The sequence below is a fragment of the Nomascus leucogenys genome, chromosome 21, assembly GCF_006542625.1.
Source record: "Nomascus leucogenys isolate Asia chromosome 21, Asia_NLE_v1, whole genome shotgun sequence".
Classification (NCBI taxonomy): Eukaryota; Metazoa; Chordata; class Mammalia; order Primates; family Hylobatidae; genus Nomascus; species Nomascus leucogenys.
The window spans coordinates 1049661-1076434 of record NC_044401.1 but is presented as its reverse complement, the minus strand read 5'-3'; the positions used below and the strand labels follow the sequence as shown (position 1 = coordinate 1076434).

The 26774-nt window shown below is 44.7% G+C and overlaps 1 protein-coding gene across 1 annotated transcript in view; it reads right to left on the bottom strand.

Annotated features, from left to right (window-relative positions):
• The window catches only part of FSTL1 (follistatin like 1), a 54919-nt gene extending 38112 nt beyond the window's left edge, over nucleotides 1–16807 (bottom strand). The window contains exons 1-2 of the mRNA XM_003261871.4: nucleotides 16634–16807; nucleotides 16427–16483 (exon numbers count right to left, since the gene is read on the bottom strand). Of these exons, the coding sequence (XP_003261919.1) occupies nucleotides 16427–16483 (57 nt within the window). The 5' untranslated portion in view covers nucleotides 16634–16807. The remainder of the gene's footprint in view (nucleotides 1–16426; nucleotides 16484–16633) is intronic.
• Between the last annotated feature and the right edge of the window lie 9967 nt (nucleotides 16808–26774).

Sequence of the window (26774 nt, the reverse complement as noted above, 5' to 3'; positions counted from 1 at the left end):
CCGAAGGATGAGAGCAATTTAGACGAGAGAAGAAAAGTGCAAAGGTTCTGAAGCAGGGTGGAATTTGTTACATTCCTAGAATAGAGAAAAGGCCAGTGTAGCCACAGCACTGGGTCCAAAAGCCAGAGCAGCAAGAGGTAAGCTGGGAAAAGCTGGCAAGGGGTAGAGCAGTAAAGGTACTGATAATAAGTCTGTATTTTATTCTTAATGCAATAGATGCCACTGGGGGGTTTTGCTCAGGGAGTGACATGATCAGATGTGTGTTTTACAAAGATTACTCAGGCTGTCCTGTACAGAAAGAGCAAGGTTGCAGGAGAGAGAAAGGAGAGAGCAGCTAGGTGCTATTGCAATAGTCCAGGCACAACGATGGCAGCTTGGCTAGGGTGGTGGCGGTGGGCACAGAGGACAGTCAATGGAGAGGTGATACACTCTTGACAGTACAGAAGACAGGACTTGCTGATAGACTGGGTATGAACAGAGAAAGCGAAAAATAAAAGAGAAAATTCCTGGGTACATAAGTTGATACCCAAAAGCCCAGCCAGTTCTAGGTAGGTGTGCACATGGCCACGCTGGTGGTCCATTCTAGAGTCACCGCCAAGAGGATCTTCTCTGAGACAGGCTCTGGGTCCAGACAAGTCCCTTGCCTTCCTGAGGAAACTTAGTTTATGAGGTGAGTTCAGCAAGGCCACTGAGACCTGGGGTCACATATAAATAGATCCTGTTCATGGGAAGTCTGTCCATGGAACACTAGCCTTGAAATATTTATGGCCTTTTTTGAAATGGTGTTCTGTGGTAAAACGTTTGGGAAACATTACTTATTACACTTCCTTCCTAGAGTCATAAACGCACATGAACTTTGTAAAACCCTGGAATGTCCTCTAACTAAAAAACCATTTAACCCAGCACATATATGGACTACACTCACTGCACGCTTTGGGTCTAGACTCTTCATGTCTCTCCCCACGGCGTACCGTTCCTTGGAATTCAAGCCATAACAACAAGGAGAACGATAGCAACTACTATTTATTGAGTACTTACCTTGTGGGAGGCACCTCTGTAGACATCATCTCCCTTGCCACACACTACGTACAGGTGCTATTTTAATTTACAGCTTTAATTATCATTTGTGAGTTTTGCTTACAGACCACACATTTACTTAGAAAAAACAGTCAGCCAGGCACGGTGGCTCATGCCTATAATCCCAGCACATTGGGAGGTCGAGGCAGGGGGCTCCCATGAGGTCAGGAATTCAAGACCAGCCTGGCCAACATGGTGAAACCCCGTCTCTACCAAAAATACAAAAATTAGCCGGGCGTGGTCGCAGGCACCTGTAATCCCAGCTACTTGGGAGGCTGAGGCACGAGAATTGCTTTAATCCAGGAGGCAGAGGTTGCAGTGAGCCGAGATCCTGCCACTGCACTCCAGTCTGGGCGACAGAGTGAGACTGTGTCTCAAAACAAAAACAAACACACAAAAAACAGTGATATATCTTTTCTGATCATATATATCTGCAGTGTTCACTCACAGTATTTTCTCATGAAGCACTTAACAGAAATTCTTCACTCAATCGCCTCATCTGCATTTGCTTAACCCACCAAAATTAACAGTTTCCCACATGCATCACTACCTCCTTTCTTCCAGTCTTCCTCATCACTATTTTCCTCCTTCCTGTTTGTTCCACCCACTTCTAGGACAAGAATCATTTGGGGACAGTTCATCACATGCTTTGAACACTCTTAGGCTTAGAATTCCTAACTTTTGTCTCTCTCTCAGAGACTGTCCGAATATGGCTATTGTCGCATCTGAGCCCACAGACTGGCAGCCTAGAGCCTCAGCTATCTGAGTCCCAAATACATGCACACACTTCGGCCTAGGCAGAGAAAAGACTTTTTCCTGGAGTCAAACAACAAATCACTGGAGAATGAGGAAGTCTTTACATTCCAGGCCACTGTAACATGAGTAATTACTGTCACTATACGACAATGCCATTTACACTGGGCAAAATAATGATAGCATTACCTGGAAAATAACCCAATCAACCAACGGAAACACAGCCACTGGGGAGGAACCCAGCTTGCTCTCTAACCCACACAGCAATTCCATGGAGCAACTTAAACAGGAAATGAAGAGACTTCTATTTGATCAAACGTGTATGGGGAATTTGGAGGAAAAACACAATTACCTAAGCTGTAAAATGACCAGTATAGTGGGGTAGTCATCCTCAAGCACTGGTTGTTTTTACAGGATTTCATATCCCTATCACAGTTTATTTTTGTCAAAAAAAAGTACCTAAAATAGGACATGTAATAAAAACAACCCCAACATGGTTTCTTATTATCTAGCTTATATATGTTCTTTTGTAGAAAATGAAGAAACACAAAGACTCTTCTCCAATTGTATCTGTAAGAGGAAGCGGTTAACTTTGTAACTATCCTTTAAAACATGGTCCACAAGTAGCTTGGGGAGTTTTATTAAGAAATAAGTCTGCAGTGAGTACTGAAATTATTATACCCAACATTTAGCCAAGACTTGAATGTCTGGCCTCTACTCAAAACATTTCCCAGTCCCATTCTCCCTTCTAGTTCCATCTCCCAAGAAAGGAGACTGAGAAACCCAAAATGGACTCACACCTGAAGTGTGTTCCTACTGGGAACTGGGGTTTTCTTTGATCATTATCAAGCCCTTGGTGCCACACAGAAAATTACCCTTCTGTGGAACAGGATGCAGATACCAATTAATGCATAAAGTGAACGTCTTTCTCCTTATAATAAATAGCTAAACCAGAAAAACTGCATCTCTGCATGTGGCTGTCAGCAAGAACAAGGCCACACAGGATAAGAAAGGAAAGAAAATAGAAAATGTCAAGGAGGGAAAACTAGAGGAAGGGGAACAAAGCACAAACAGACACATTCCTGAAAGACTGTTGGGACTCTAGGGAGAAGCCAGGTGAATTTTCTGCTTCCTCAGTCTGTCCCTGTAGCACCATAATTATAGCACATAGTGCAAAACCAACGATGGTGGTGCCCTGGGAGAAGCGAAACTGTGTGCTCCGAGTATTTGTGAATGACTGGCAAGCATACATCTGCCTCCATCCCAAAGCAAGTTTTGTGAGCTCGGCTGGGCCACCAAGAAGCCATGCTGGGCCCTCTTGGTAGGGACCCTGACAGTAAAGGGAACTCAGTATGTCTGAGTCTTTGCTCAGGGTGAGCATCTGTATTTCTGTTTCAATAATGTTTAGCCTCTCTGATAGAAATTCCACTGTATCAATTTCACACTACAGTTTAGATGAGCCAGGTATATGTGTGAAGGGGATCAGAAATTTCTCGGACCATCTTTGAGGTCCCGTCCATTTTCTTTTTCTCTGTCACAAATGTTATGCCACAAACTATAAACTTGGGCCCTCTCAATAGCTAAAAATACAAGTAATTAGCCCAACCCTTACAGAAGCTAATAGGATATGTTGGCTGTGGGATTAGGGAGGGAAAACCTATTTCTTATTTTTGGAATATGGTAAGGAATGAGTGAATGAATGACATGCACTTATTAAATTCATTAACAGGCAAACTTCACACCATAAAAATAAGCACTGGTCTATGTGCCTAGGCTTAGAAAGAAATCAGGGCAGTATAACAGAAGTCAAACACTAAACTAAATTAAAACAAAACAAATTCCACAGGAATTTTTGTGAGAAAAGTCTCACTATTTGAGCTATAGGGAGATGGCCATGTTCTCCTAGTGGTGAAATTTAAGTCAGTGTCTGTTTGTGTGTGTGTGTGCATGTCTCCTTGTGTATTCTGTATGTACACAGACACATATCCATGCATGCATACGCACACACACACACACAGTCTACCCCGGGGCACAGCCAATTTTAATTCAATTCTAACCTGTACTGTACCCTTACTAAAAAAGCCACCTCCAATATTGAGCTGGCTGGTTCCCCAGTCAGGATCAACAGCACGATTTAGCACACTGGGATTTTCTGGTGAGATTCAGGAACTGGAGTACAGGCAAGGTACCAAGCATTTCAGCAGGACTAAAACATCTGCATTGGCCTCTGCCTCCTTACTGTGTTCACCCTAACAAGTCACTTGATTTAACCATTGGGTCAAAGCCGAAGACCAGTGCCCATGGGCTGTAGTAAGAGCCTGATCTGACCAGAGATCAGGGCCAGGGTAGCAGGGCAGGCAATTCATTAATACTTGTTCAGGAGCCCCTGGATCCTGATCATGGGCCAGGCAACATGATGAGAAGGTAGTAAGAAGCATTCCAGAAAACAAAATTAGGGTCCATGCAATAGTTTCAGACAACTATTTCTGTAAGCCATTTGCAATACTGCATCATTATTTTTAAAAGAAAATGTGAACATTTACAGAAGTGAGAAAAAGGTTTGTTTGCTTTTGTTTTTCAAGTAAGTTCAATAAATCCCAAATTGCACACTCTGAATTGGGGCTGTCTTCCCTTTTTCCCCCCAAAATTTCTTGATCGACTACAAGGAGACCCAGGATTCCTCATTTCTTCCCCAGTGTTGTTGAGCAGTTGGTTTCTGAAGTGGAAAATCAAGTGATTCCTTTCTGTAGAGTAAACAGCATTTGGGATTCCTGGGCATGAAGACTGTTCAGGTGCCACATGCTGTACTGTTTATATTCCACTCACTACATGGTGAGAGGAAGTAAAGGACACAAGATGCCTCCTGTTTTTATTCACTCTGTTTTCTCATTCTTGAGCCAGCCTATCTCTCAAACTGTTCTTCGCTAGGCTGTAAATCACCATAAGAGTTAATCAAATATCTCAATTCCATTAAGTAGAATATTTTGATAATCTAGCCTAGAATATCCGCCTCCTTTTATATGAACAGGATTTCAAAGCTGCATTTTAGAGCCCACCTACTCTAACCCCCATATTTGGCAGATGAGGAGTCAGGTGGCTGCTCATTACCTGGGGTGCCACTGTCTGTCCTGAGTTATTCGTCCCAGCCCATCTCTGGCCGGTAAATGGAGGTTCGTTTGAAGCCAGCTCACACCAGGGATGTCTGTAAACTCAGTCACAGTTTCAGCCAGCACTGCTGCTATCTTCACTCTGAACCTTTCAAGGCAGCTGAATCCTGACAGTCTCATAAATTCACCCACCTGTTTCCTATGTGTGCGGCTCATTGCCAGTCCCCCGGGGACAGTTTAAGACTAACTAAGAAAACTGGGGAAACGAGTGAGGACAGGCAACCAAAGAAAGAGGCTGCAGAACCATGTGGATTGTGCTAAAAAGGCAGAGAGCCAAGCAGACAGTGTCTAGACTTTAACTGGCCTCTCCCAGCGGAGAGGCGTGCAGGGAGGAGGGGGGAGCAAGGCCGGAAAGCCTGCTCGGGTTTTGTTCAGCCAATGCAAACACATGACACAACCTCTGACAGGCTCCAGGCTGGGGATTCGCTCTAAGACATTTCTTCCCAGGGGCTGGAATTCAGCTGGAGGCTGAGGAGATTCTGCTAATCCAGCAATCAGAAGGAAGCTGGGAATACTTGTTTTAATTCCTGGGGAATCACAGGTCCCAAACTAGACTCAGTTGTGCAACAGCCGAAAGTGGCACACTGTGGGTACAAGACACCAGCTATTTAAGATTTCCATGTCCGTCATCTCTGCTTATCTATGAGGAAAATCTACAAAAACACAGAAATGGCTTTTGATGGAGGCCTAGTACAAAAACTTTGCAAGAGTCTAAACGAAATCAATTTATAAGATGCACAAATGTAGAAATGACCGCCATAGTCTAATATACATCACATGACTCAGAGATAACGTTGGGTTTGGGGAGCTTTGCACATCAGTTAGAAAAAAAGGTGCTCCTTCCTGTGGGTGGGCAGACAAGCTCTGTGCCACACACAGGTACACGACACACTTGTGCAGTGAACAGTCTATACAACCTTACCTAGCAACTCTGCCGGCGTTTTAGAGCCGTTTTGCCATTTGGCCTTATTTAATGCGGAACACTTGTGAATACATCCGAAGAACAAAGAAATTGCCTTAAAACATCCCCCAAGGCTGGGCACTGTGGCTCACAACTGTAATGCCACCACTTTGGGAGGCTGAGGAGGCAGGATTGCCTAAGCCCAGGAGTTAGAGACCAGCATGGGCAACAAGGCGAAATCCTGTCTCCACTAAAAACACAAAAATTAGCTGGGCCTGATGGCACATGCCTGTAGTCCCAGCTACTCTGGAGGCTGAGGTGGAAGGATTGCTTAAGCCAGGATGTAGAGGCTGCAGTAAGATTGTGTCACTGCTCTCCAGCCAGGGCAAAAGAGCAAGATCCTGTGTCAAAAAACAAAACAAAACAAAACAACTGCTACAAAAAACCCCCCAAAACTCCTGAGTCACTGACCATTAGGCTGCAAATGCTCCATTGTAAAAACTGCATTCCAACGTGACTCAGAAGTAACTAGACCTAATTCCAAATGGAGGTCATGCCTGCCATGTCTATGTGGCCAAATGGCCAAGCCTGAAGTGTCATTCCAGGCACATAGCCATATAACAACTGATGTTACCTGGAAAGTTAAATGACTGGGCCTCTACAATACTGAGTGGATGTTACCTAGCAGAAGTGTCTTTGGTTTTCAAACTTCCACAAGACACAGTGACTATCAGTCATTTTTCAGAGCTCAGCTGGTGGCTCACTTCCTCCTGGAAGTGCTCCTGAGCCCTTCATACTGGGTTAGGTTTTCAGCCCTGTCCTAATACTTCTCACATTGCATCACTTTGAGCCTGTGTTCCTGTCTGCCTCCCCTACAGACTGCAAGCTCTTTGGGCACAAGCTCTCTTATCCACCAGCACTAACTCAGTGCCTGACAGAAAACAGCTTTGCAATACCTTTTGCTTTCCTCTTTTGAGTTGACTTTGAAAATTTTTACTTTGTCCCAGATGAGTGATGCAAAATAGTATATTGAGACTTTGTGCAGTTTTATCTCTGCATCTAATGTGAACATGGTGGTTCGTGAATGTTTGGCAGCTCCTACTGCAGCCCAGACACTTCAGGATGACCTCTCTGCAATGGTGAGAGAAGGAAAATAGAGGAGAACGATGAAACGAAGAGCAAAGAGCAACATAAGGAGTGGTACAGGGAGCTGGCTCCAGGGCCAGGAAGGGGTGGGCATGTGAGGTTGGCATCGGACTGGCTGCAGACACAGCAGCCCCTCCCTAGTGGGACTCCAGGTCTGTGTGCAAAGTACCAGAAGCTGTGGCCTTGGCTCCCAAAGAGACAAATTCCAGCTTGCTCCAGGAATACTTCTTACCCTGTCTTTGAGAGTAATTGGCACTTATTTTTGAAATAATGAAAGCAAAGGATCCTATTGCTTTGCATTATCACATTTTCCACACCAACAATTTGGAATGTATTGCCTGGTAACAGGCCATGCTATGAAGACCACAGCAAAATGGAAATGACCACCCAAGATATCTGTTTGCCACCTCCATCTATACCTCTTTTTTTTGCCTTTTCTTTCTGTTTTCTTCCCAGTTATTTCCATTCACTCACTCTACCTTTAGGGAAAACCTATGCTGGCTTCCCATCCTACTGCCTGTGCACAGGAGATGCTCCGTGAGTACTTCAGTCTCTTCCTGGAGGAACGATAGAACTGTGGCTTCACAGAAGAAACACTACCTAGAAGTTCAAGGGCAAGATTAGCTCAGTAGAAGCAAGGGTTCTGGTATAAATTCTGGGCCTTAAAGCATCCACTGAAGTAAATATCCTAGTTTTCTCTTTAAAAAAGAAGGTGATACTTACATCTCTGGAGAGACAAAAAGAAGCAAGGAGACTTCTGCATGCCATGAGCACACATATACACGTGCGTGAATGTGTGCACAAACACACGTGTGTACACACATGTACACACACACCATGGCTTTTGGAGTTCGTCCCATAGAGATGCCCTGAGGATGGTAATACCAACTAACACTGCACACTGTGTGCCAAAACACTCTGCTTTACATGTAAGAGCTTATTTAATTCTCACAACTAACCTATGGGGTAGATACTCTGGATTCAGCCCATTTTAGAGATGGGGAAACAGGCTCAGAGAGGTTTTAAGTAGTTTTCCCAAGATCACATGGCTAGTAAGGGCAGTGCTAGGATTTAATCTAGCTTCCAGGTCTGAGCGCTAAGCCATTACGTTATACTTCCTCTCAAGGAAAAATCAGTAGTCAGAGTAACAACCTGAGCCAGCACAAAGGCTGTGCAAATAAAGACCATGCCTAGTGGATGTTTATTTGTATACTGAGGATTCTTCTGGTGAAATCATTACAGAGTCAAAAACATAAGCAACCCTTCATCTCTTGCAGGTATCTGTTTTTGGTGTTGACTATACACCAATACACCATGAGTAGAGGAGACCTTTTCCATGATCTAATCGAGCAGACAGGTAGAGACACAGGAATGATTCCCATTCTACTGGTAAGGAAAGTGACTTCAGGGAGGTTAAGTAACTTGCACAAGGCCTCACGGCTGGACAAGTCCAGAATTCAAACTCAGTCCACTGCCCCAAAGCCCTCACTCTTAACTGAAGCTACAAGTTACAGACATTATGTGACTTTAAAAAGGTGCCCAGAAAAGGGCACAGCAGGACTTCTAAGTCAGACTCTTTCATTGTTCTACAGTGTCGCTCTTAATAACAAAATGGGTTTGTTACAGAGTCTATGAAAAAGACAGATTTGGGCCTGGCATCGTGGCTCACTCCTCTAATCCCAGCACTTTGGGAGGCTGAGGCGGGTGGATCACTTGAGGTTGGGAGTTTGAGACCAGCCCGGCCAACAAGGTGAAACCCCATCTCTACTAAAAACACACAAATTAGCTGGGTGTGGTGGCAGGCGCTTGTAATACCAGCTACTCAGGAGGCTGAGGCAGGAGAATCACTTAAACCCAGGAGGCGGAGGAGATTGCAGTGAGCCAAGATCGCACCACTGTGCTCCAGCCTGGGCGACAGAGCAGGACTCCATCTCAAAAACAAACAAAAAACAAAAACCAAACAAACAAACAAACAAAAGCAGACTTGGAGACACCCAGAAATGAGAACAAGAAAAGACGAGGAAAATGGGAAGAGAAAAACAGCAGACCCCCGGAACAGTCACAAGGTAAGATAAAGTTCCACGCAAAAAGCTGCCATCTACTGGACACACTGATTAGGTGGACAGGCTGAAAAGGGCCCCAGCTGCCCAAGTGGAGTCTTTCAAATTCTGAGAAGGCAGGGGCCATCTATCCCACTGCCATGTTTCAGGATTTTCTGAAGTAGTGGCAAGAGGTGAGGAAGGGGAATTTCTGCTAAAGCCTTACATCTGACCCCTGATGGCCAAGCAGCGATGGTGGCAGCAGCTACTTCAGAAGAGGGATCTGTATGGTAAGGCTTTTTAGTCCCACACTGTTCCTAATAGTAGCTTATGTGCAAACTGACTAGCATAATGCCTGACACTTCTGTAGATCAATAAATTACACTTATTAACTGTCATTGAAGGATAAGAGGAAAGATGGGAAAAGACAAGTTTTGCCTCAGATATAGGATTTTAAATCTTGAGACAAAAAGTATAGAAAGACAGAGATATTTTCCTCTCACCAGTTCAAGCCAATATCCCATGACATACACACACACATGCACACATGCATGCACATATAAATCTGGGCCTGCAACACGTGATAGCTTTTGTCATGTATCACATGACTTATTTGTCAACAGCTTGGTTGGTCACAAATAGTGTCCAGGATTATTCAAGGGACATATGGGGGTCATACATTCAGACTTAATCCTGGGAATAGTTTATTGGTGAAGGCTTCCAAATGAGCATCTAAAGTCTGTGAAAAGATTAAATGGAAATCCTCCAACCAAAGAAGGAAATGAAGATTTATGGGAATTATTTTGTACTCCAACTACCCAAAGAGCATTCTATTAGCAAGTTATTGCCAGGCTGCTGCTAATGCAAAAGCTGTTATCTCTGACAGCAGCAGCTCTTAGAACTTTAGCAAGAGCAACTGTTTACTTCATCAGAATAGCCAAGAAAATTCTCGTTATATTTTTGTTGATGGGGCCAATGTTAGAAGGTCTGGCTTATTTTAAGGTGTTCAGATTCATCCAAAGAGCTTAGAAGCTTGGGCCAAAATCTGGTGTAAGTGCTGTTTTCCTGACATTTCATCCATTTGCTAACCCAGTTCCATCACCTATTACCCCATGTTGTTTTTGTCAGTTTCATACAGTCCCAAACTCTGCCTTCTAATTATCTTAATTTTGGCTAAAGATGTGTCAGTGTTTGTCAAACTGGACTGATCTACCATCCAGCAGGGACGGTAAATAGCTTTCATCTCATATAGACTCTGATTGCTAGTGGCTACCTAGAACATTGCCGAGTAGGATTTTCAAACCTTCTCCAAGTTCAGTAGGAAAGAATTCTATGATTGATTAGAAATGTCTGTCATACGTAAGGGAGAGGGTAATGGTAATACGTATGCCATGTCTGTGCCATCTCTGAAAGGCCATTTACCACCCCACCTTTTCCTCCTTAAGCAATCCCTGAAGTCCTGCCCCTTGGATATTTCATCCAGTGCCTTGACATCGTGAGGATTCTTGTGATCCCCTCCTTTTTTTGAGAGGAATTTTCCCTTCTCCTAATATGTGGTATTTTATTTAAATAAAAAAGTTATTGTGTTATTTTCTGATAAAATATGAAAATAAAATATGCTAATTAAAAGCTTAGAGAATATAGAAAAGACTAAAGCAAAGAATAAAATGACCCATAAATCCACTACCTACAGATAATTTCTAACACATTTGTTTGTTATACTTTTCTATAAATTTTTACAGTCTTGAGAATAAAGCTGGGGGGGGGGGTGCTTTCTAAATTAAATTATAATCATTTGCCAGAGCTTCAAAATGTTTTTGTAAATGCTTTCGGTGGCACATATAGCTGTTCCATGATTTATTTAACCCTTCTCCTATGGTTGACTATGCAGTCAGTGTTAAGTTTTTTGCTGTCATAAGTAACATGACTGACATCTTATGTAGAGTCCTTTCAAAAGTAATAATAACCAGGGCAAAGTGGTCTAACAGAATGATTTGAGTTCTTTGCTGAATTTACTATAGATTACAGTGAGCCCTGGAATAGCTATCCATCCACAAAGCAGTCAAGAAAAGCTCCCCAAAGCTGATCTAAAGTTTACTAAAATGGATTCATGTCAATTAAGGCTGTATTTCACTGTGTTTGCTGCACATCCTTGCAGCTAACAAGGAAAACCATTTATTGTTAACGAGTTAAAATGTTAAAAATAACATCCAAATAGTAAGTCTCATATAGAGAGGGTTAATTTATCTTTCATTAATTATTGAAGGTTTGCTGTTGTTAAAACATGGATTAAAAACTTGCCAAATGTTACCTGGGCTAGACACCAAGAGAAGAGACAGATGGAAAGATAGCCATCTTTGGGCACAGAGTCATGAAATGTACCCTAGATCATCCCTATCCCTCATTTTCTTCATGGTAACTTTTCCTGTATGTAACTTCATGGTAACATACAGGTTCATACCTTTCTGCACCAACTCCCTCAGTCTTGTTGCATGGTGCCTCCATGGGCCAGATGTAAAAGTTCATGAAGCTATACATGGAAGATTAGTGCATTTTGCTACCATAAAAGGATCTTACAAAGGAAGGCCCTACATTAATGTAAATTTAAAAAAAAAAACAGCAATAATAAGTATAAAGCTACTAGTTACTATGTAGTTATAATAATATAAATGGTAGCTGCCACAATTTAAAGCACCTGGACCCACTACTAGATTGTAAATAATGTGAGGGCAGAGACCATGCCTTGTGCTTCACTGTGACTCTGACCTGAGCACCAGGTGTGCTCAGCTGCAGCAGGGGATAGGCTTGATGAGGACAGTGAAGGGAAGGCCATGCCATTCATGGCCTACTCTCAGAGAAAGCGCCCCTTGCCAAAATCGCAGGAGTCAGAATAGAGCATCCTAGACAAAAAGTATGCCTTTGCCCTCTGAAGACATTAATCATCTGGCTTAGAAAGTGAACCTATCTAACTGTACTTTTTTTCCCTATTAACTGGTATCACTAAGCTAATAAAACTTATGTCTGTTAGAAACATTCTGCCAGATGTCCAGTTATTTGAAGAGGACTAAGACAAAGAATCCATGGCATTTTCAATTCTCATATATGATCACTGGTATTTACAGCTCATCCTTTACTTCCTGTTCTTGTGGCAGCATGTGTTGCTCTGCCTCACTGACTTCAAAGACTTTCTGTTCGTCTTTGGGGCATTTCCTCTGGGATCATTACATCCACCTCAGCCCACGACCAGATCTTCACCTCATGGTTCCTCTCCAACTTCCTTCTATGAGCCTGGGGATGGAGTCCTGATTTCTGCCACCCAATCCAGAGACTTCTAAGGGAACTGTAATGTGTCCACCTTCTAAAGCCACTTGCAATGGCCAGGGCCTCGTATGCTGGGTGCTTGCCCTTCTGTTCTGGCTAGTCTGCAGAGTCCCTGCTATGTTTTACACCCCAATTTCCAGCAATAGTCTTTAGAATTGCAACAAGTAGCTTATTTGCCAAAGGATAAACAAGGAAGAGATCATTTTAGAGATCTTTTTAGCTTTGTTAATAATACAAGTTGTGGCTCCAAGAAGATGCAGTCAGAGATATGGGTTAGATGCAAGGCTTACTTGAGTCTACCATCAGAACAATTCTAAAGAACATAGAGGAGCTCCCAAATAAAACCTCTAGTGGTTAACTATATGCCGATAATAGGGTACAAATGAGGTTAAGAAACGTGGCCTCAGAAGGACAAAGCCCTCATAATCTTCTGGTATTGCAAATCTAGAGCTAAGTGAAGTACATCTGTTTGTAGAATTGCTATTGTTCTCTCTTAGGTAATGCACTCAAAGTTCATGGGTCAAGCATGGATCCCTTACTGGAATGAGGATTCTGAACTACCAATCAGTTAACTGTACATGTGACTTATCATAATGAATTTCTAGACCTGGAATGCTGGGAATCATAGTGACGGCAGAGACATCCACCAAGGGAGAGTTGGGGTATGCTTGGGTACTTGCCAGGGCTGTCTTCCTAAAGCAGGCAGTTGGGCCACAGGGTTCTCTCCAGCCTGCCATGTTAGAGTGACAGATATCCACTGACTGAGCTTCAAGGGCACACACACTACGCCTGTGTTAACATTTTCCCAGGCTCCATACTATGCATCCACCATCAACACTTCTCAATGAACTGCAGTAATTCCCAATGGGAGGGGGACGGGAAAGGGTAGATGAGTAGGCTCACACAGCCCTCTCCCCAGAGAATCTAGAAAAAGGGGTATCTGTGTAATTGTTAGTGGAGGCACTCCCTCTGCTGCTGCCCTCTCTGCCTAGTCCATTCACATGTTAATCTACACACATCTAGAGACATATGCTACACCCAGTACCTTCTTTCAAGCAGACTACAGAGTGCATGGGTGTGTGTGCTCAGGTGGATGTGGCAGAAGCTGGAGGGAGGCTGGCTGAAGGTATATGCTGCAGACAGAGTAGTAAGAGAGTGAGCAGGTAAGAAAGAGAAGAAGCAATCAGAAAGCAACCCTGAGGTGCCAAGGAAGTAGGAGACCATGGAACACATTCAAAACAATATGACACTTTGCTTAATGAGTTTGTTTCTATTTTTTTAAATACAAGGTTTCGCTCTGTTGCTCAGGCTGGAGTGCAGTGGCACCATCACGGCTCACTGCAGCCTCAACCTCCCGGGCTCAAGTGATTTTCCTGCTTCAGCCTCCTGAGTAGCTGGGACCAGAGGCGTGTGCTACCATGCCCAGCTAATTTTCTTATTTTTTGTAGAGATATGGTCTCACCATGTTGCTCAGGCTGGTCTCAAATTCCTGGGCTCAAGCAGTCCTCCCATCTTGGCCTCCCAAAGTGCTGGGATTACAGGCATGAGCCACTGAGCCCAGGCTCCTTAATGACTTTTGTTAATAGTTTTGTGAATCTAACCAAATGGGATTGACATAGACTGGCATTAATACTGATGACAATCACCTTTTCCCAAGTGGAAAGCACCTCTGATTCTGGTTTAGTACAGAGGCTCTGGCTTCTTCAAATATCAACATGATTTGTAAAGCGATTAAATTGTTTAAAAATATGCTGAATTAAATATTTACGGTTGCAGAAAAGCAGAAAGCACCAAGAAGCCTCAATTTATTTTCTAAATTTCATTTCTAAAAAGTTCAACAATATGTGTACAATTTTAGCGATTTGAAGTTTACTAAAATAGATTCGTATCACTGAAGACTGTAAATGTAACCTAGCTCATACCTACCCCTCACTCTTTTCATTGTAACCATTTCCACACACTGTGAGTTCACAGCCTCCTTTCTCCACCAACGCACTCTGTTTTCACATCTCAGTACTTCTCTATTTTGCCTTCTTTCCTGTAGAGTTTGCCTGGGAATTCTGTGAGAGCACTGGATGCTCCAGCAGGAAATTGCTGCTGGGGGAACTTCCTACCAGGGATAAGTTTTCCCTGTGAGGAAGGGGGTTGGGAGGGGTGTGTGTCTTGCAGGCCGCCTAGAATAGATCCCAGACCTTGGGCCACACAGCCTGGTGAGTGAACCAACAGCCTCCTCACACCTCATATTTGCATTCCAGTTCACTGAGTGATTTCACACACTGGCTGGCAATTCTTAAGCCTGCTGGAAAACCAACCAGGGATTCACCTCATCCATCACTGGTCTGCAGCTGCCTGTTAAGGGCCACAGCAGGGGATGGAGGAATGTTTCTTAACCAGGGCTACATCAGCCAGTGAAGGGGGATACTCTCTCAAATGCAAACCCTGGAAAACCAAATGGATAAGAAGCAGACCTGGAGTTCAAGATGGGCTCCAAAGGTAGAGGTGGGTTCAGATCCTGCTTCAGAGCTAACTAGTTGTATGACCCTGGGCAAGTTACCTAATCTCCTTAAACCTGTTTCCTCCTCTGTAAAATCGGGATAATGAAACCTACGTTACAGGGTTTGGGAGCTTTAAAAGAAATAACTGCAGGTAACATACACAGCCCAGTGAGTGGTATACAAAAATGTACTTGGTAAATGTTAAACCACTGTGCTTGGAAGTGGTGTGGGCTACTGGTCAAGAGCCTTGGGTCCGGAGCCAGACTGTTTGGGTTCAAGTCCCACCCTTAGCATTTAATAGCTGAGATCATTGGGTAACCTTCTCTGACTCAATTTATCTGTCATTAAAATGGAATTTTATTACAACAGCAGATATTTAATAAATATTAGCTACTTTTATTTCATTGGGAGTAAAAACAGTTGATTGAGTTTCCACCTCAATCAACAACGTAGTAGTGAATTAAATGAGAATTCAGTACAATGCGTATTTTTAAAAAATTGTGAAGACCTTGTATGCATTTATGACTTTTTTGGGCAGAGTCAAGCTGCGATGCTAAGGGTGTGGTTAAACTGTAATATGAAGGAAAAAATTCAAACGGGGAGCATAAACCACCCACCAGGGAGCTATTTCTTTTGTAATGTGCATTCCATTTCTTCTCCCTCATGCTTTTTAATTCCTTCCATATTTCCTGCCATAATTATCAAATGTTTAGTTTCTGACCTCACTTTCCTGGAGACTGGAGCCCGGGGAATTTAGAATTGTTTATTCTCTGTCCATAAACCTTCGAGTTAATGGAGGGGCTTCTGAGCAGAGTTTGTTGGTTTGTTTGTAGTGTCTCAGGAAGGTCGTTAGAGTTGAAAAAATTGGTACAAAAAAAACAAGCGCTGAAATGCTTTAACTGGAAACTCGAGCCCCCAAAGAGCAGAGCAACGGATCTTCTCTCACGCTTGCGCAACGTTACAGGGAACATTTCGGGAAAGGTCTTTACATGGCCCAGATGATAACACAAAACCCGAGGACACTTCACAAAGAAGAAAATACATTTCAGGGAATCATGATCTCACTTTAAAAGAGAGAAAGGAAAATTAATTTTGCCCCAAAAGAAGAATTCCGAGATTCCTCTGCCCCCGTCCCCAGGAAACAGACTTGGGAGGGAAAAGTCCCCAACTACTCTCAGTCTCCGCAGAAGAGAAGGAAGGAACTGAGGCGCCTTTTTGAACTCGCTGCTGCTCCAGTCGCCGCCTCGTCCCGGTCGGCCTAGCCCGTCCCCTCTCCTCCTCCCCGCTCTCCCTCCATGTTAGCCGCGGCGGGGCTCCAGCTTACGGCCCTGAACTACTTGTCCTGCTTTAGAGACTGAAGTTCCGTGAGCAGCGTTTCTGCCCGCAGCACCGCCCCAGCTCCGCCCCGGCCCACCCCAAGGACCGAAACTCCCAGCGCCGCCCCGGGAGAGCATCCCCAGGACGCGCGCCCACCCGCCCAGCGCGCAGACTCAAGCGGCCCCAGGGACTCCTCGGCCCCTCGCCTACCTCGGCACGGACCCAGGCAACCGCCACCAGCGCGAGCGCGAGCCAGCGTTTCCACATCTGCGGAAGAGAGAAGAGGGCGAGTCTGAAGGCGCCGGGCCCCGCGCCGACCTGGGAAACTTGCTCGGGTCCCGCAGGCTCGCTCCCGCCACCCGAGCACCCACGGCCGCCCGAAGAGTCCGGCCTCCGCGCCGCGCGCCCTGCGCTCACCGTGGTCCGGTCCGGGTCTCCGGGGGGCGCGGGGCAGGACGGCCGCAGCGAGCTCTAAGCGGAGGTGGGAGCTCCGCCGATCGCCAGCCTCGGAGGAAATCCGACCTGGCCTCGCCGCCCCTTAAGACCTCTCCTTCCCCGCCTGCCTGCCCCCCAGCTCCTCCCCATTCTCCTCCCCCTTCTTCTGCAGCGGCCCCCGCGGCTCCCGCTCCTCCTCCTCCCGCCCCCTGCTCCGGGGAGCCCGCGGGAGTCCTGGCGCCGCCGAGCCCCTGTCTCCGCGCGGCCCCTCGTCCGGCGCCCCTTCGGCCCCCTGGACGTGGAGCGGAGGCAGAGGGGGCGTCCCGTGGGTCCCTGCCACAAAGGCAGAGGGGTAGGGGGAAGGGAAACCCCACTCCGGGAGGGGCTGCTGGCTGGCGGCGGCCCGGGCGGGCTGCGGCGGTGGCCAGGTGGGCGGGGCCGCGGGGGGCCCGGGAAGGGCCGGGACTGGAACCTGGAGGAAAAGACGTCCCGCGGCCTGGGAAGCGGAGCCGCCCCCCATGGCTGAAGGGGGAGGCCCAGGGAGGCAGAGGAGACTCTGCATCCCGGGGTCGAGGGTGTCACGGCAGCAGGGCAGCGGGGCACCGGGAAGTGGGCGCAGGGCCGGGAAAACCGGCCGGCGTGGGGAAGGCTGCTGTGGGTTCTACAGTGCATTGTCCTGGGTGAGGTGGCGCCCGCCCTGCTCTGCTGGGAAGATCCTGAGTCCAGCGTTTGCCTGCAGCCTCATCCCCTCCTTCCCTCGGGCCCGGGAGCGGTGTCCCCCTCCTCTCCTCCGCCCACTCACTCATCACCTGTGTCCCTCCTCCCACCCCTGTCATCTCAAGTAGCCTCTGTGTTCAGGCTTGCCATCTTCACCACCTTCTTCTCAGCCCTTGGCCTTCGAAAGTGTGCTACCTCTTTGACAGGGTTAACTCCCTAAAATGCTCCTAATTAAGGCGCCTTTCCTGCCATAACTAGTGCGGAGAACAGATCCACTTAGCAACTCAGATTTCACATGCCCAGGGCTAAGCCTCACTTTCCCCAGCTTCAGGGCCTGCTCATCTACCTCTTTGAGGGTGGTTGCCTTCAAACCTATCTCCTTTTCTCAGAGCCGGCTTGTACCCATAGCCTGGCAGTTTAGCCGCTGAGATCTCATATGTATCCCCTCGCCTCCATTCACATGTCCACTTTCCTAGGCCAGACCTTCATCCTCCCTCACTCAGAAATTCTGGAAACCTCCTTTCGTTGTCCTCTGGCTACAGGCTCTCCCGTGTAGTCTCCACTGCAATCGATTGTCATATTCGTTCCCTACCTTATTTTAAACATTGTCTTCCTCGGGTTCATGTTCTTCCTCTACTCAGAAACTTTCAGCGTTCTTCTTCCCACATCAAATCCAAACTCTGCCTTTCTTATAAGCCCTCCGTTACTGGGCCCACCCTGTCCATCTAACTTCTCTTCAACTACATCAGCATACTCCCTCCGCTCAAAGCAGGCCCATCTCCTCATTGTCCTCTGAACTTGTCATATTCGCTCTGCTGCCAAGGTTTGTTGAGTGCCCACTGTTGTGGCTTTAGGGGGCTTCAAGATAATACCCATGGTCCCCATGTAAGTTCAGAATCCATTGAGATAGCAGCAGGAGTCAGACTTATGGAGAGCAAAATGTCAGCTTTGTCTCTGCTAAAGGCTGGAATGGCAGCCATGGCTTTAGATCTGCAGGGACAGTGGGCCCAGAATTGAACATGTCCACTCAGTCACAAGCAGAGCTGGAAAACCTGCCCGTGCAAAAACTAAACTGACTGCATGGAAAAGCAGAAAACATGTGCCTGCTGGGAAATGCCTGCTCCCCAAACTTGAAGGGGGTAGAGTGACACATCCCCAGTTCTTTCAAACTCGCCAGTCAGACAACTTACTCCTGCTCCCTTGTTATGGTAATAAGATTAGAGAATAGATGCTCTGCACCAGATACTCTGTCTTGGTCACTGTGCGAGGATTGAAGGGAACTATCGTGGATAAAGTTTTGCTCCTGCCCTCGAATAACTCACAATACATTGCATCCCTTGCAGATCCACTGCACCCTCTCAGAATCCGGCATGATCTTTCCTGCCTTCCTCCTATCTACTAAAATGCTTGGGTTTGTTTGTTTGTTTTGTTTTCAGGAAGCATGTCCAGTTTGCTTCCTTAATATCTTTTCTGACAACAGCTTGGCATAGTAGAAGGCACAGGAGGTTTGAGGTCAAACCAATCTGGCTTTCCATCCTATCGCTGCCATTTACTAGCTGTCTGGCCTGAATAATAAGCCCTCTGAACCGAGGTTTCTGCCTCTGACAAATGGCAGTGATAATGCCTTACAGGGAGTTGTGAAATTTAAGCAGATACATATAAAAAGTGCCTGGCAGGTCGTAGACCTCTATACATGATGGCCATTATTATCTCATTGATCTGCTTTGCATCTAAATTGTAGTTGGGACTATACACCAGGTACTGTGAGAGCCATTCAACATCTCTTATTTAATTATCACAATAGATAGAACGGAGGCTGGGCACGATGGCTCAAGCCTTGTAATCCCAGCATTTTGGGAGGCTGAGGCAGGCAGATCACTTGAGGCCTGGAGTTTGAGACCCGCCTAGCCAACATGATTAAACCCTGTCTCCACTAAAAGTACAAAAATTAGCTGGGTATGGTGGTGGGCACCTGTAGTGCCAGCTACTTGGAGGCTGAGGCACCAGAATTGCTTGAACCTGGGAGGCAGAAGTTGCAGTGAGCCGAGATTGTGCCACTGCACTCCAGTCTGCATGACAGAGAGAGACTCCATCTCAAAAAATAAAAATAAAAAAAAAAATTAAAAAAAATACAGTAAATGGAAAGGTCTTTTTTATTGCCTCTGTTTTCCAAATAAAACTGAAGCTCAGGAAGATTTAGATACTTCCCCAAGTTTATACTGTTGGCTACACAGCCTTACAACTTGGGGCATTATATTGCAGACTGCTATGCAATGTTTAACACTTGTTCTCATAGTTGTTCTTGATTCTCCAGCTAGTTGTAAGTTGCTTACAGCATAAACAATGTTTTTCATATCTTTATCCTCTTTACATTTGGAACACAATTAATGGATTTGAGTATATCAAAATGAAATGAAAGATTCCTGTTCAACTAAGGGCACCATAGACAAAATGATAGAAAGAGATGTAAATATCTAAAACTGACATGTAACTCATAACACACACACATACACACACTCTGCAAATCAATCAGAAAACGACAGGAAACCCAATAAAAAAGGGCAACAGGTATGAACAGGCAATTCCCAAAAAGGGAACCCCAAATGGACAATAAGTATAGAAAAGATATTCAACATCACTACTATTATTTAAATTGCACAGCAACCGTTTGAAATCAGTATTACTTTATTATCTCCAATTTACAGATGAAGAAACAGACACAGAGTTTAAGTAGTTTGTCCAAAGTTATGCAGTAAATTATAAATGTCACTTTACACTCATTGCAGTGGCAAAAATCAGGCAGTTGGACAATATCAGTGTTAGCATGTGACTAGTGCAATCTTTGTGGTGTACTGTAGCAATTAAAAGCATGGGTTTATGAGACAGACTGCCTTGGTACAAAATTGCCTTGGTAGTAAATCTTAGCTTTACTACTTATTATGTAACCTTGGGCAAGTTACTTAACCCCTCCACATCTCAGTTGCCTCATCTGTAAAATCGTGATAATAATTGTACTGATTTCATAGAGCTATTGTGCAGATTAAATGTATCAATATGTAAAGTACTTAGAATAGTGCCCGGTACACAGTAAGCATATAATTAAGATGCATTACTATGGAAATAATTCACTAGAGAGATCTTACAGGTACTGATGATAAAACTGTGCTGTGGAGTATGGTTAACTCTACAATAAATAAAGCAAAAGACGAAAATAAACTATGCAGTGGAGAAAATATTTTGAAATGAGTTATTTGGAAATGTCTTATCATTAGGCTATTTTGTTATCCAAAACAATAAAAGTGTGGCACCATAAAAACTCTCGTGTATGCACATTTTAAAAATTTACACAAAATTTTCTAATCTGTTTAAAAATCTTCAGACAGAATTCCAGTGGTTTATTTACTCATTTGTTGAAAATATAAAAATATAATAACTTGGGCCCAGCATGGTGGCTCACACCTGTAATCCCAGCACTTTTGGAGGCTGAGGTGGGATGATCATTTGAGCCCAGGGGTTCGAGACTAGCCTGGGCAAATGTGGCAAAACCCTGTCTCTACAAAAAATACAAAAATTAGCTGGGCATTGTGGCACACCCCTGTAGTCCCAGTTACTGGGGGAGTAGGGGGCCAAGGTGGGAAGATCACTTGATCCTGGGAGGTGGAGGCTGCAGTGACCCATGATTGCACCACTTTATTCCAACCTCAGCGACAGAGAGAGACCCTGTCTCAAAACAAACAAACAAACAAACAAACAAAAACCAACCAACCAAACAAACAAAAAACCTTTTAATTAATTTTGATTTCCAGAGCAGATGGGAATTTATGAGCCAAATTTCAACAAAAAAACCTTTGCATGAATGGTTTATAGGACTGGAAAATGAGTAATTTGGTGGGTGAACCAATGGTACACATCTTCCATCCAGATGTGTAGAATGTCTTAATGTCACAATATTCAGTACACATTGATTCCTTTAGCGTCAAGCGTGCTTTCGCCATGCTTCAGGTAACAATACCCACCTTCGCTCTAGAGTACCATTCTTCTTCCACTCCTCAAACATGCAACTGGCCTAGGATAAGCCAGTCACCACATTTCAACCCCTTGACCATAATGATTACTTTAAGAGTAGGAATTTGACCAAAGTCAGGCCAATAGAGCCATATTTGTGGGTGCTTTCATCTTCCAGGGCTGCCATAAAGGTATATCACAGACGGGGTGGCTTAAACAATGGGAACTCATTTTCTCACAGTTCTGGAGGCCAGAATAACAAGACCAAGGTGCCAGCAACATTGATTTCTTTTGAGATCTCTCTCCTTGGCAGGCAGATGACTGCCTCCTCCCTGCGTCCTCATATGGCTCTTACCTGGTGTCTCTCCCTCTTCTTGCAAAGACATGAGTCCTATCTAATGTGCACTCTGCCTTTATGACCTCATTAAGCCTTAATTACTTCTTTAAAGGCCATATCTCCGAACGGTCGCATTGGGGGTTCGGGCTTCAACATGAATTTAGAAGGAACTCAGTTCAGCTCATAACACTGAGTTAGCTTTCTCAGCTCTGACAGCTATAATACCAAATATCAAAATAAACTGGACTTAGAATCGGACCTTCAGCTCTCTGTCACAAAATGTTAAGCAAATATTTTCTTTTTCTTTTCTTTATTGAGACAGGGTCTCACTCTCTTGCCCAGGATGGAGTGTAATGGTGTCATCATGGCTCACTGCAACCTTGACATCCTAGGCTCAAGCAATGTTCCTGCCTCAGCCTCCTGGGTAGCTGGAACTACAAGTGCATGCCACCATGCTGGCTAATTTTGTGTGTTTTTTGTAGTGACAGGGTGTCCCCATGTTGCCCAGGCTGGTCTCGAACTACCTGCCTTGGCCTCCCAAAGTGCTGGGATTACAGATGTGAGCCACCATGCCTGGTCTAGCAAATATATTCTAAATGAAGTAATGACAACACCCTCACTAAATGTACTACTATATTTTTTTTCAATGAGCTCATAAAGGTGTTTTCACCATTGATAAGTAAAATAAAGAATGTTGATTATTTTAGGTTGGGTGCGGTGGCTCATGCTTGTAATCCCAGCACTTTCAGAGGCTGAGGCAGGCGGATCACTTGAGGCCAGGAGTTCGAGACCAGCCTGGCCAAAATGGTGAAACCTCACCTCTACTAAAAATACAAAAAATTAGCTGGGTGTGGTGGCATGCCCCTGTAATTCCAGTTACTTGGGAGGCTGAGGCACGAGGCAAGGGGCAGAGGTTGCAGTGAGCTGAGATCGTGCCACTGCATTTCAGCAGGGGCAACAGAGACTCCATCTCAAAAAAAAAAAAAAAGCATGTTGATTATTTTATCTTTAACTCATTTCATATTTTACATGTTTTTTAATGTATATATTAGCCTCATTGTTATTGGTGGTAGTGTGTAACTACAAAGTTTGAAAACTACGGCTACAGAAAATCGAATCTCACACTGAGACCAAAAGAACACTTCAAGAGTTGAGTACAGTGTTTATTATGGTTAATTAATCATATTCAGGGTGACATTTGTGTAATCATTGACAGCATCTGTGACAAGATGGTTTCATCAGCAACTTGGGGAAATAAAGTACTTATTAAATATTTGTGTTTATTGACATATCCAAAGTAATGCATAATTTGAATGTATGCCTGTTTTGCCCTGTCTAAAGGTACTAAACTCACACGATCTCCTTCAAATTAATTTGGAAAATTCTGCAAGTTGGTAGTATATGTTTTTGTATTACATTTATAAAAGTATGATTTAAGATAATCCATCTATTCATTACAAGCTTGGCAGACCTATTCATTTGGATAAATAAATGGAGTTTTTTTTTTTTTTTTTTTTGAGACAGAGTCTCACTCTGTCACCCAGGCTAGAGTGCAGTGGCGCCATCTTGGTTCACTGCAAGCTCTGCCTCCTGGGTTCATGCCATTCTCCTGCCTCAGCCTCCCAAGTAACCGGGACTATAGGCGGCTGCCACCACGCCCGGCTAATTTTTTTGTATTTTTAGTAGAGACAGGGTTTCACCGTGTTAGCCAGGATGGTCTCAGTCTCCTGACCTTGTGATCCATCCGCCTCAACCTCCCAAAGAATAAATGGATTTTATAAAAATTTTTAATATCATGGTATTCAGTACACATTGATTCCTTTCACACCCAGCATGCTTTCCCCACACTTCAGATAACAACATCCACCTTCCCTCTAGAGTATCATTCTTCTTCCACTCTTCAACCATGCAAATGGCCTAGGATAAGCCAATCACTACATTTCATCCTCTTGACCATAGTGATTACTTTGAATAGGAATTCAGCAGAAGTCAGACCAGCAGAGTGAATGAAATCCAATTCCAAGACTTGTTTACTCATTAGGGAGGCTGACTCTCTTTTCTGCTGGCCTGGGTACTGGATAGTGTGACTCTGAAGCTGCAGGGGGCCACCACCTGAGATACTGCCAATCCTGAAGAGGCAGCACCAGGAAATGGAGTCCAGTGACATCATCAGGGCCTCAAATCAAGCTGTACCTGATATAGCCCTAGACTTTTTAGGTTTGTTACCTGCTTCTTTTTGCTCAAGCCTCTTAGGTTGGGTCTTTTAAATCACATTTGAAAAAATCCTTAAATGATCATCAAGCCATAAATATAATTACAGCGTGTTTAAAACAATAAGATAGCATAAACAAATACAATAGTCCTTTAAGCTTAATATTTGCAAAGATTATGAAACAGCAGAGCTGGAAAAGGGAAGTGATTTTCCCAAACACTCATGAAAGAGCAAATGTTCTGTCTACTGCACCTTGCTACTTCCTCCGCTGCCCAGCCTGCTGCAGACATGGGGATGTGTGTTATTTAAGACACCCTTAATACAAGTGACTGAACCAATTCATGCTAGCCTGGGCCAGGAAGGAACTTACTGGCTGATGAGGAGTCTACTGAGGTGGCTCATGGGGCTGAAGGAAGAACTGCAGAAACTAAGGTCTTGGGGACTCAAATGGGACTTGTGATAGGCTAAAAAGCATACCCCTACCAAAATAGAGTCACTTCCTGGAACTTGTAAATGTTACCTAATGTGGCAAAAGAGTGAATATTATCTTATATGGCAAATATGTGATTAACTTAAGGACCTTGTGAGGAGGGATTTATTCTGGATTATCTGGGTGGGCTGTAAATGCAATGGTATGCATTCTTATAAAAGAGAGGCAGAGCAAGATTAGACACAGACAGGAGAGAAAAGACACACAGAAAAGAAGGTGATGCGAGGATGGAGTGATGTGGCCACAAGCTAAGGGATGCCAGGAACTGCTGGCAGCCACTAGAAGCTGGAAGATTCAGGAACAGATTCTCCCCAGACTCTGCTGAGGGAGTGCTGCCCTGCTGATGCTTGAATTCAGGTTTCTGGCCTCCAGAGCTATGAGAAAATAAATTTCTGTTGTTTAAATTACCCGAGTTGTGGTAGCACTAACAAACTAATGCAGAACTCAGTGATGTAAGTTTCTCTCTCTCTCTCTCTCTGTCTCTTTCACACACACACACACACACACACACACACACACACACCCAGACTCTCAGTTTATTCAGTTGTTTTAGTTTTTCCATGTGGCTGAGAAGACAGTTGGTGCAAGCCCTAAGATGTCATCCTTTCAGACTTGGCAGCCTAGCCAGAAGAGAGTCTGTTCTCCCGGTCCATAGATCCAACTCAGGGGAGGGTTCTGGTTGGCCCCGCTTGTGTCATATGCCCACCCCTTGGACAAAGCACATTGTCAAGGGGGCATTCCTGTGGTTGGCTGTGTTTGGGTCATGATACCATCCCTATAGCAGGCTGCACACTCTTACTGATAGCTTCACAAACTATATGGCACGGAGGAAGAGGTTTCTCCAAAGAAGGGACCCTGGGCAGACTAAGAAAACCACTGTCCAGGTTCCTGGCTCTTTCCCGGCTTGGGACATCATAAGACAAGTAGAATTGTGGACAGAAGAACCACAGACTTGTTCCTGAGCACAGGGCCTTGGATATTCCAGACAGGGCTAAACAACTGCCTTTAGAATTTATGAGGAGACTGGAAAGGCTGCTTGTTTGGTCAAAATGATGGGCCCACCCTCCTGTAAGCTCCAGTTAGAGTAAGCCTGGTGGGCTGGATGAGGGGATGGACTCAGGGGCAGCATGAAGTATAACCAGTGGCCTTAGGTTATGGGTGGGGTTGAGCACTTTTCAGAGGGCCCGGGGATGGGAATTTTTCATGGCCAGAGGCTCAAAGCTGAAGCGAGCTTTTTCCCCATTCTCTGACCACTTCTTTTCCTTCTCTTTCCCTCCTTGTAGTCTATTTCCTTCCTATATCTTCTTTCTCTCCCACTCCCACCCTTGGGAGAAGAAGCAGGATGCTAAAGCACCAGCCGTAGACTTTACAGGAAGCAGTTCATGCTTCCTCCTCCGCCTGAAAAGAAAATGCCTTCCCTCGACTAGTTTTGGTGGACCATTCTATTATCAGCATAATCACTGATATTTATCATAAAACCTCATGGATTGAGATTCTCTCAGGGTCTGGGCTACTCTCCAGGAGTAAATCAGGCACTTTTGAGCAATGACAGGGCTTCTTTCAGACCCTTAGGTATTATTTTTAATGTGCCAGCAAAACCTAAAAATGGAAGAGAATAAATGCAGCTGTTCAAAGGAGCTGACCTGCACAAAAAGGTCATGCCATGGAAGAATCTGGCTCATTAAGAATGTGTGAGTGTGACAGAAAATGCTTATTTTAACCAGCTTTTTATGGTAAATAGCAGTGCTGCCACTAACCGGCTGAATAACCACTCAGAGTGAGCCTATCAGACAGCAGCCTCCTCCAGCTGGCTGTGCCCCTTGATGTCTTCTCTTTGCCCTCATTAAAGTTTTAGTCTCTTATGGCTACTTCCAAAGAAAGCTGACTCTTTCAAGTTCCCGACTTGAATAGCAGTAATGAATGTATAGCTGTAATTGAAGGCAGAGAGGGGCAATGTAATGTCTGCAGGGAAGAGACTTGTAGTTCCTTTTTTAAATGTGAGGAGATAGGCTACCCTAATACAAATGAGAATCTGTGGATCTGATTGGCTGTGTGTTGGGGTCCCCAAGGGCACTCCCAGGTTCAACAGTTCACTAGGGAGACTCACAGGATTCAGCATACAGTTGTGCTCATGGCTATGATTTATTGTAGTGAAAAGATAGCAAGTAAAATCATCAAGGGGAAAAGGCATGTAGGGCAAAGGCCAGCAGAAATCAGGCGCACACTTCCAAGAGTCCTCTCCTAGTGAAGTCGCACAAGATGCACTGAATTTCTCCAGCAACAAATTGGGACACCACGCGTCAAATGTTGTCCTCCTGGGAAGCTCATAAGCGAGTCAGTGCCCAAGGCTTTTATGAGGCTG